The sequence below is a fragment of the Sinocyclocheilus anshuiensis genome, unplaced genomic scaffold, assembly GCF_001515605.1.
Source record: "Sinocyclocheilus anshuiensis isolate Anshui unplaced genomic scaffold, SAMN03320099.WGS_v1.1 scaffold20, whole genome shotgun sequence".
Taxonomy (NCBI): domain Eukaryota; kingdom Metazoa; phylum Chordata; class Actinopteri; order Cypriniformes; family Cyprinidae; genus Sinocyclocheilus; species Sinocyclocheilus anshuiensis.
This window is the reverse complement of record NW_015558646.1, coordinates 2,140,446-2,151,978: the sequence shown is the minus strand read 5'-3', so window position 1 is coordinate 2,151,978 and position 11,533 is coordinate 2,140,446. Positions and strand designations below refer to the sequence as shown.

The 11,533-nt window shown below is 37.4% G+C and overlaps 1 protein-coding gene across 1 annotated transcript in view; it reads left to right on the top strand.

Moving 5' to 3' along the window:
* diaph2 (diaphanous-related formin 2) overlaps positions 1 to 11,533 on the top strand; it is a 420,052-nt gene that overhangs the window by 115,174 nt on the left and 293,345 nt on the right. Inside the window, exons 7-8 of the mRNA XM_016477051.1 lie at positions 10,912 to 10,986; positions 11,107 to 11,176. Of these exons, the coding sequence (XP_016332537.1) occupies positions 10,912 to 10,986; positions 11,107 to 11,176 (145 nt within the window). The remainder of the gene's footprint in view (positions 1 to 10,911; positions 10,987 to 11,106; positions 11,177 to 11,533) is intronic.

Below are 11,533 nucleotides of genomic sequence, written 5' to 3'. Positions count from 1 at the left end.
ATGTGCGTAAAGAAAGTCATGGGGCTCAGGCTGCTATTATCTCTCTGGGATTTCTGTCCTTGAATATTAGAAAAGAATATTCTGTGATCAATTCAAGTTGAGCTCAATAGACATGAAAATTTAATAAAAAATACTAGCCACCATGACAATGCAATGGCATAAGCCCTAGAAATCTAAAATGACTGTAAAACGATTTTTTTTAAAAATACAGCTCAAATAATACACAAGTTTTAACAGAATGAATGTAATGCTTACTAATGTAATGTAAGCTTTCTAATGTAATTTAATGTAAGCTTCACATTTCTGATTTTAAATCCTCCAAAAGGTTGGGCCAAATGATAATGATGATGAATTATAACAGGCATGCTGTCAACTGAGCCTAACTTGTATGGAATATCCTTTTAAAATAATTCTTTACATTTTTTTTTACAATTTTATACATTTTAATAATCAAATATGCTTTGTACATTGATCAATTACAATGTAGGTGTAAGTAAGAAGAACTGAGGTCTTGTCACTGTCTGCTTATCTCCTCTCATTGGTTGGCCTGTATTTATGTAATAGTTTAATTGTCTGGTCTGAGCACCTGTTTAGCTGTCCAGGTGGCTGCTGGGTTGGAGAAGACTCTCATTTCCCAGTGGTTCCTCACAGGTGTGGAGCTCACAGCCTCACACATCTATACACAGATGACTGTGCTTGGGGCGGATACAGCGTCTTCATTCAACAGTTCACTTTTTCTTCTTCTTTTTTCCCCCCTTCATCTAATTTTTTTTATATAAATTTTTTTTCTACCAATCCTCTGCTGCTCATTTTGGTAGACTAAAATCACTTCTTCATCTTCTGGCCTTTTCTCACTATATATCCATCATTCTCTCACACTTGTAGTCTTGTTTCATTAACTCTGAATTCTCAGACTTGCCAAAATGCAGACTAACAGATAATCATTTGGTCTTATTTCCTCATTTATGGAGAGTTAATATGCACTGTAACTAATGGCATCTCTTGCCTTTCTCAAGCTTTTGTTCTCTCTGTTTTTATTTCTTTCTGATGCAGCTGCACAAACAGTGCCACAGGCTTGCAATGTAGTGCAGAAACAATTTTACAATGCAAGAAGTAATCCAGAACTTTCTTAACACCCACTCATGCATAAAACCCTCCAGCTTTGTCATCCATTCCAACAGCTCCGATGGATCTTGCGCTTTTGCACATAGACGAGCAATGAGAGATCTCCAGTGTTGTATAGGCTGCGCTGATTCTTCATCAATGCACCACCAATAGGAATTTGCGTTTCGTCCACGACATGGCCCCACTACACTCCTCAGAACGTCTAAAGGGCTTGACTTTTCACTTTCTTGTGCTAAGCCCTCGGTATTACGCTCTCCACTTTTACACTCCACTTTAAATCCCAGCTGTGACTTCCGTATTGAATCTGCAGGCTCAAAGATATGCGCCGGAGAAAATCAGACAAACCTGAACTTGGCTCCAACTTTTCATTATGTCCAAATCTTCATGGTGGAGCTGCTGCATTTTTCCCTAGAGGTTTTTTTTTTTTTAAGTAGTAGTACTTCTTTATTTATTTATTTCCCAGTGTAGGGTTTGAATGCAAACTAGCCGTGTGTTGTAGTTAGCAGTGTGGGACATGAGCCTGAGGAAGCAGAGATGTGTATTGGAGTGAAGATGCGCTGACACTACCAGCAGCCCCACAGAGCCTGTGAATCCATCATTCTGCCTATGCGGCCGTCCTTCGCTGAGCGCCCGTGGACACATGTGCAGGAGGTAATGGGCTTATTAGTGCCTTTGAAGATTTGATACTCCTTAACAGGAATCCGTTCAGCCTCAGATCCTGAAGGCTGTAGCCCTACTCGAGGCTTTGAACGAGTACCGAATGGTAGACTATGAAAAATTCACACTCCAGGTGTCACGATGTGCGTTCTTTTAAGCACCAGGCTGCTTAGAAGCGCACATCCACCTGTATTGCTGCTTTGTATGATGGGAATCTATTTCTCTTTTCCAAAACCCAGTGAATGTGTATTTAAGGCATCAGGGCTTCTGTCCATTCCAAAAGGTAAGCATCTTAATTATGCTGCTTCCAAAGAGGCAAGGAAGCAGTATAATTAAATTAGGCAAAGATTCTTAAAGGCAGCACATGCATTCTTATTTGGCACTCCCATAATGCACTGCGTGCTTGTGTGTCCAAGATGGTGGATAAGGAGAGAGAAATAACTATGATCCAGTGCCTGCCAAAAGTTTGGAAATGCCCTAGGCAAAGTGGGGTTTTGGACAATGTCAACATAAATCTTTATTATTATATGGATTGCATAAGGGACAACACAAACTATGAAAACACATTTTAGTAAATAATAAAAACAAATCATGCATCAAAGCCATCTCTAAACTGTGTTCTAATTCATCTGTTGTGTCCTAACCTTAATTAGCTATCAATCAGTGGCATCTTAGTACTATTAATATACTTTTGAATTACCTTTTTATTTTTCATTTTTGAATTTAATTTTAGTTTTAGTAATTTTTCTATTTGTATTTGTCTTTTTATTATTTTTGTAAATTTCTATTTAGCATTAATTTATCATTATTTTAGCTTTAGTTTTAGTAATTTTAGAACATATTTTATTTCAGTTGCCAATTTTTTTTAAATTTTTTCTAATTTTAAGTGCGCGTTAAATATCGCATGCGATTAATCGTGCAGCCCTAATAAATAACCAACGAAACCTATTCTAAGTTTAATCTCTTTAGGTAATCAGGCATCACAGATGCAAATGGCTTCATTTGCTGTTGTGATGTAATAAGGGGAAAAAGGAGGAATTTGTTGTTTGTTTGCATTTTTGCTTAGGGCATTTAGTACTTTTGGAAGGCACTATAAGCCATTTTAAATTTCTTTCTTTCTTTTTTTATAATTATATTTTGGGACCTTTTTTTGTTTTAGTTTTATAGCAACATGTAAACAGGAAAGTTTGGGAAGATATCACTGTACCACAGCTCTGACAGACAAAATTTTGATTTAAATAGGGAAAAGTGTTGATTTAAAAATAGTTATCGATAACGAGTTGTCTTCTATCTGTCAAACACTTTTTGTGTGTTGCACAAAGTTACTGTTCCAAGTCTGTCACTTATGAGAATGCATGATGGATAGGATGTAGGCACATCCAAGTTTTGGAACAGAGCTTACTAAAATAAAAAAGGATTACTTTAAAACAAAGCAGAATACAATTACTTCTCCATATTGAATGGTTTGTGTGCACGTGTTTGTGGGCATGGCGTATGTTTCGCTGAGGCTGCTTAAAGCAATTGTATTAATATAATGGGCAGCCAAAATTGTCATGATGGATAATGGCTGGAGACGTAGACATGCCAATGCAGGTTGTCAACTATTGTTTATAATGCGAGTCCGCCATTTAAACTTTTATTTCTTTCCCGCACCTGGCTAGACACACATGTCTATCATACATAATTGTTTTTCTAAATGTGTTTTGACATTCTGGAAATTTTTTCTCCAACTGAATTCTGATGACGGGTATAAAGGAAAGAAATGCACTCATGTACTGCTAAAACTGATATTGTGAAGTGAAACTGTGTTCATTATTTTATAAAATACATTTTGAATGATTGGACAATTCTGTCTCAGAAGACAACTTTGATTAATAGTGTATAAGTATTGGGAAATAACTGTCTGGGTGATGTCTGTTGATCATCTTTTACTTTGTGGTCCTGGGATGTATAGTTTCCTCACTGTCAAGGTCAGAAGAGTGGAAGCAGACAGGCTACAGTCTTTGGAGGTAAAACTTTGAACATCTTTAGAGTTACTGTATGTTGAGTTACCCCAAGAAAGTTATCAAAACTTCACCTGTTGGGCCATGAAATAAATTGTCTGCATCGTTGTGGCAGCAGAGTGAGGCAGAGTTTGCGGCGCTCTGCTAAGGTCATTTTTCCTGTGCCGTACGGCTAGTTTCTGCTCTCACTCTCTCTCTCTACAGACTCCAAATGTTATTAGAAACCTAGTTCTGGCCCTCAGGCTCTGGATCAGCTCCCCTGATCCAGCCGGCGTCAAGGAGAAATAAAGGACTGAAGTTGGACAAATTATCAATTCATACTTGCACAGCTACAATGTGAGATTCAATGATTTCATTTAGGCCTAATGAAGAAAGTAACCATTTTTAACAACTGTTTTCTGCAGTGTTCTTAAGTGAAGTTATTTCTGGCTTTCATTTGTGCAAATACATGCTACTTACTAATTATGTTGTTTATCACCATGTAAGACCCAGAGTTTGATTGGACTTTTTTTTATTCGGCCTTCTGCCACTGTGGCTAAGCTGTCTGTAAAAATAGATGCTGTATTTTCTTCGTGAAGATTATTGACCACGCATTTAGCCGTCATAGCCCTGCACACCCTGTCAAGCCTTTTGTGTTTTGTGCCGGTGTACTTGAGACTGTGTTGTAGAGAGTCTAATAGAAGCAGTGGCCACATCTGCCGCTATAGAAGAGGTTTTTCCAAGGCAGTAAAGGAACCCACCAATCCTGATGTCCTTCGTGACTGGATATATTTTAAGCGGGATGCCCATTTCATTTTATGCCACCATCTGTTAACCTCAAAGCTAGCCGTATCTGTGGAGCCCTGCAGCAAGGCATACATAATTCAGATATCTGATTTGAATTCCATATTGATTTAAGTGAGAAATGGTATTGCACAGGTACATGGGGAAAATTAGTATTCTGCCATGCTAAATTCAATATCTTTGGGCTGTCTGTGATTTTCACCGCATCCTCTCGTTATTAATTGTTTTGTCAAGCCTTCTCACCTTATATGGGAGGTTTTGGGGGCTTGTCTCATGCTGAAATTACATACTGCGGTAGAGTGATCTGACTAATATGGATTTCTTTTGTCTGTTTTTTATTTTCGGTGCAAGTATTACAATTCTGTAATTCCATGACAAGCATTACAAGCAAGTGTGATAGATTATATGTCAGTGCTCCATATTAGAGTATCTTTAGGTTGATTTGTCCTCTAGCACACTGTGTATCTGATGTTTTTGAGTTATTTGGGTCAGGAGATTGAGGAGCAGGTGACCTACATGTTTCTGAGTGACAGCCCACATCAGTCCTTTGGCAGCGTGAAAAGCCGCAGTGTGCACACACACGCCGCCATTGACTTCTGAACGAGGGAATCGCTAATCCATTAGCATGCGAGGTGACTGTCATGACTGATTCCCTTGTACCTGTCTGCCCGCTCTCTGACATACTTCACCAGTAGATCAATAATACCAGATGTTTGAACTTAAGTCTAAAATATTTATGGCCTCTGGTGAATTAAGTTAAACTGTCCCACGCGGCTCAGATCGGGTCAGCTCCCTCATAGCTCAAGCGAACGTTTTAGCACACAGGAAATTAAGCACTGATTTAATTCGCACTAACACAAGAATTATTAAAATTATCATTAAAATGATTGCACATTAACGTGAGAAAGTGTTGAAGGAAGACCGGGAGACATGGACAAGAAGGTTTTTAATATCTGGTGAAAGCTATCTGTTTGCATTAGCAACAATCCTGAGCTGCGACGTCAAAGGCAGCAGACAGAAAAAAAAAACAATTTACAAAAAAGCAATTGCAAAGCATATATTTTTGTTTTGTTTTTATATATGTTTGTATTTACTTCATATATGTAAAACATTTTTTTTTGTTTTTTTTTGTTTTGTTTTGTTTTTTTAAACCTTTTATTTGGTTAATGCAGTTGATCAGTCATCACTTAAGCAAATTCCCAACAATTTTAATTGTGTTTATTCCTGCTACGGCTCCTTCCTTTCTCACGTACACACACTTTTGCTATTTTCCCCTATTTCTTTGTTATTTTGACCCTATATTCACAGCCTACAATTCCAGAGAGAAGCGGAGCTGGCATTGATGTGGTTTGATGTGCAGTCATTGTGGCTGTATTGAGACTCCTGCTGGGATCCAAATGCCATTAGAGGGAACAGCGGCTCTTTAAAACGGAGCAGGTTCTTGCCCCAGTGCCTTCCTTCTAAAGTGTGTGGCAGACACATCACAGAACGCTGACACCAGGGATATTTTTCTTTGAGCATGCCACTGGGTTCAGTCCCTGACCCTCCAAAACCCAGTATATGTCATGCGTCTGAAAAAGTCTCTGTGAGAAGACAGGCCGCCCGTGTCTGTCCACTTCACAATTGTGATGAAATCAGCCAAGCATTTTTTTCATTCTCTTTTTACCTCTCCATCACTCATTACCCAGCACAGATAATTATGACTTTTCTTTGGCATATTCATTCGAAGAGACAGATCAAAATGGAGGGAGGGGAGTGATAAGCAAACTTTTGCCTTGTCTTCAAAATAACAACCATGGGATAAACAGAAGAGCAGAAAACAATGTCTTCATTAGAGCAGAATGAAGAACTGACTGGAAATGTTCCAAAAAATATAATTAATTTGAAATGTTGTGGTTACTAAGTTGGTAGCTCATACTTGTGGACCTTTTGTCCTTTTTTTATTACTGTGTTGATTAAAATGTGTTGCTCTTTTTTCAGTCTAATCTTCGTTGCACGCTTATGTTGACCTTTCATCTGGTTCCTCAAGTATATCATGGCCTTTAAGCATGAATGTGCCGTATCCATGTTAGATTTCACAGTTAACAGAAGACAAGTTAAGAATAGGTTGAGATAATTCTAGAAGGATGAATGTGCCACATTATAATGAGTAACCTGCTATCTATTTTTTAAAAATGTTTTGTCATTCATTCGTTCATTAATTTTTCATTAATTAATTTAATTATTCCTTCATTCATTCATTGGTATTCCTGACATTACAAAGATACTGTACTTAAACCGTGGAAGTCAATCTCTTCTCAGCCTTGCCTTTAGCCTCCCTGTGATTTCAGCATCACTCAGTGTCATGGACATTGTCATGAACAACAAAGGCCTCAGTTGCAATATTTAGTCAGTGACTAACTGTTCTGGTGCTCAGTGGTGGGTTGAAATGTTGAGAGCAATTTGTTGCTAGGAGCAGAGGGCCTCGAGTGGAATAGAGCAGTGCTGAATAGGCCACGGGCAGCCGAATGAGACCGTCCATGGCTTAGCCCTAATACAATTTGAAAGGCATTGCTCTCATAGAGTGTTCTCAATGACACAACACTCTAGAGCTTCTTCAAGTTCAATAACAATGTCAGACTCAACAGCCAGGCTTTTGGTTGACATTAGAGGGTTCTGAAAATAAAGGCAGGGGGTCAGAGGAATAACCTGCGGTTGTCGTAAGGCAGTTAACCGACTTTTAGAGTGTCGAGGGGTGTTATACAATACACTCCTGCTGATGATCATTAATGACTTTTCACATGCATTTGCAATTTATTATGTGATGTTCATGATAGCAGTATAATGTCTCTGTGATTGCAAATTGAATGTCAAACCTAATTACGATTGCACTACAACTTGCATTGTCACAACTGTTGCCGTTTTTTTTCATTCAATTTAACTGGCTTGATAATATTTTGTCATTGCTACAGCAAACATGCATATTTCACCATCATAGAGACAACAGTGTTTATGTATTTCTTTAAGCATTATGCTCTGAAAGGTTAAGCGTTGTCAGTTTATTGATTGTTATGCAGTATGTCTATGTAACAACTGTTATTATAAATACATGTATTCTTTAACAGGCCATGCATGTTTCATTTAACCCAGAAAATGTATTTGCTCGTGTCAAGTAACTCTGCTGGCTTCTTGCTGCCGCTTAACTCCAGGATTATCCCAATCAATATTTCATGAATAAGTCTAAGTCAAATAGTTGAATCCACGCTATGGAGTGTGGGTAGGTCACTGATGAGCTGATTTGACAGGAAATGATGCGTTGTTTACTCCGGGGTTTCCAGGAAAAGCTGACAGGTAATCTAAGATGGACTTGCAGATAGACAGAAAGACAGGTGAAGATTTTAGTTTTTTTTATATCTTGCTTAATGAATCTTGAACATATTAAACTAATACACGATGCCTCTAACCGTTGAGAGAAGATGCCTAAAGAGTGATGAAAAAACATCTGATAGCACTCCATGCTGGTGTCTTAAATTCAATTGTCTTTTACTGACATGGTTATCTTTTGAAAGAGCGATTTCCTCTCATTTTCATGCTTGTTAGTGGTATGAGCATAGCTTTATGTGATTTCTTAATTTGAATTTGAATTATCTGCACTACAAGTTTATAGAGCTGTTCAATTTGTAGTCCTAAAACCTGGAAGAGAACGAGCGTTTTCGAGCCATGTGTTCCCTCAGGAATTTCTAATGAGTTTATAGAATAACATTTTTTTGATTTATGAATTAAATTTGGTTAACATTTCTTGAAGACACTTTCATGATTAGGACTGCAATATAAATTACACAAAATGATAATTCAAAATCTCAAATCTCATAATATATCCTTTTTTCATACTGAACATTATAATGTTTTGATGCCTAAATGCACTTGTATCAATTCAAAATATTTATTTATTTATTTTGACAATAGTGTAGACTTGTAATATCAACCATAATATGAAAATTATTACTGGCAAGAATTTTATTATTTGTGCTGTAGATAACTTGACTACTTAAATTTGTAAGGGAATTAATTATTATTAATTCATTCAGGTGAAGGAAAAACAATAAAAATGACAGTATTGGGTTTTTTAGCTGTTAAGATTGACACCGTTCACCAATTTTTTTTTCTTTCTGGATGCTTGTTCAAATTTTGGCGGGTGCCTGTGAGTCTTCTTAGCTGGGTAGGTCTCGCAAGCGAGGGCCAATTGCAAATTAAATTAGAATTTCAGGTTAGAAATGGTATTTCCTAAATGTATTGTTGCATTACATTAATGGTATTGTTAAAATGTAATGATGTTATCATTAAAATTGATGAGAGTAATTAAAAATCAATCTTTAATCACTCCTCTGAGTAGATGACGACACGACTGGCAGGAAGTCGACCCAGAATATTGGAGTCATGTGCTGGGATGATTAGCAAAGCTCCTGATGGCTGATAGGAGCATAGCAGTGTCCGTTCATGTACTAGAAATCCCTACAGTGCATTGATATTTGTGTTAAATGCATTTCCTATTTTACTCGTAAATTACTAATTAAAAAAAAAAAACAATTCTGAGGGATCAGGTGGTGCATTAACCTTTTCACATTGTCCTATGAATTGCCTGAACAGCTCTATCCAGTGTTGACTACTGCTCATCTCCCTATAAAATCTTGTTTGCATGGTAATTTAGGTTGAGTGTGGTTAGAGTTTTGTTGCTCTTGTTGAGTGACATGACCGCAGCAGTACAATGTCAGTGCTGGCTAAGGTTTCATTGGGTCTCACCACACTACCTCATATGTTTTCAACACTGATCTGCTGCAGACTGAAACCATAACCCACACTGTTGTTGTAAGTGAATTAGATACACTCAACCACGTCTTTCTTGAATCCCTCATTTCCACCCGCCAGCTCTACAGCAGCAGCAGCACAGCTTTTATATTTCAAGGCTAGGTAAGGTTGCTCACGAAGATCTCATTTTTCATTAAAGACCTCAAACTGTGCCTTTTCTTTCAACAAACAGTTGAAAAGCGATGAGACAAAATTGGGAACAATAAACGACAAGCCCCCTGTAAACAGATGGGTATAAATTTAGCACATTATACTGTTTTGTTAACATGTTTTATTAACAAATCAGGCCATTATAATGTACTGTACAGCAAATGGTAATAAGTTTTAAATTGAGTTTGCTGGGTCGGTAATGAATTTTGAGTAATGGCATGGTGAGCCTCTGTCTTTTAGACTAATTTAATTCACCCCTAATTGAGGGTTTTGTGTGACCATATGGGTTTATACAAATGACTTTAATATGCATGTTGCATTGTGCACTATGATTATCGAAAAGAAAGGAATAACTCATTGACTTATGGTCCTTTATTGCAACAAACTACCCCATGTATTTGGCTTTATTGACAATCTGGAGCTAAGAACAAGTGATGGTAATGGCATACTCTAAATGCGATCACATGCTGCTTAGCTCTCTCGCTCTTTCTCTCTCCCTCTCTCTCTCTCTCTCTCTCTCTGTCTCTCTCCCTCCCTCTCTCTCCCTATTCTTATCCCCCCCAGACCATTTAATGTCTCCAGATACATTGTGTTTTATAGCCAATTATCTTACACAATCCATTATCAGTTTTACTGTTATCTCCCATGCATTGCTTTATCTTTCTGTTGGAGTGAATGGCCTGCACAAGTTGCCTTAAGGCACCACACACAAAGAGTTCTTTCATTTGCATTTGCCTTTACTTCATTTGCAGTGCGACATTCTTAGATGGATCTGTTTTCAGAAGTGTGTTAATCAGGTGAATCCAAAGCTCATCATTTTTAAAAAGTGGCAATGTAAGTGTTGACTTGTAACTGTGTGTTTTAGTACAAAGACATACAAACTGTCTATTAAAGAAACCTGTTTTAATGACTTTTAATTCAGTGGGGGAAAAAAAGCCAAATATCTCCTCTAGGATGCATAAATATTTTATTCTTTCCTCCAGAATTCCATCTGGTCACACATATGTGGAAAATTCTTCACATTAAGCCACTAACAGAGATGTAGGGAACAAAATCATGATATTTTTTCATGTTCTTGTCACATGTGGCATTTTCTGAGAGACAGAGAATGACTCATCTTGTATATGATGCTGCAGGTGCCACAGTGACCTGTGCTGTTTGTCAGTAATATGGATGTGGGGGGGAAAAAAAACTGAAAAAATGTCACTGTTTCCTGAGTTGAGAAACAGTAAAGTGTTGTAACCCAGCTCATCTTCAAAACCAAACTTTTCTAACGTGTAATAAACTTGTTCGCAGTGTACTTGTTGGTTGGTTTATGTATTCTAACACAGTCACTTTCTGTTTTTAGCTGGGTGAATAACTTTGGCTATGAAGGTCTCGGACTGCTTTTGGATGTGCTGGAGAGGCTTCTTGATAAGAAACAGTAAGTTATGCAGACTTTCTGACGTCGTCATCTTGAGAAATTCCCTTTCTTCAGTGCTTTTGGATTGCTCATTCACACGCTCTTATCTTTCTCTTTACTCACTAATTTTCTTTTCCTCAGGCAAGAGAACATTGACAAGAAGAACCAGCATAAACTCATTCAGTGCCTCAAGGCCTTCATGAACAATAAGGTGTGTTTAGAATTTAAAAGCTCCACCATGAGTAATTTATATCATTTTGTGTCCCACACGAGCCAAGTGAAGAAGAAAAAAAAAATCTCCAAAGCAACATATCAAAGATTATAAAATCATGCCAGCTCCTTACTTGTCCTTGAGAATGAATACATTTCTGATTGAAATACTGCAGCTTTATTAAACAGGAGCAAACACAAATTAAGGTCGTTCAACTCTAGATAATCATCAAATTTAATATTTTCTAAAGCTGCTTTCATGCTTAAATGGTATTGAAATTATTAAATTACCTCAGCCATGTTAAATATGAATGCTGTTTTATTCCAAACACTTTTCTGTAATATTTTTATTTATTTA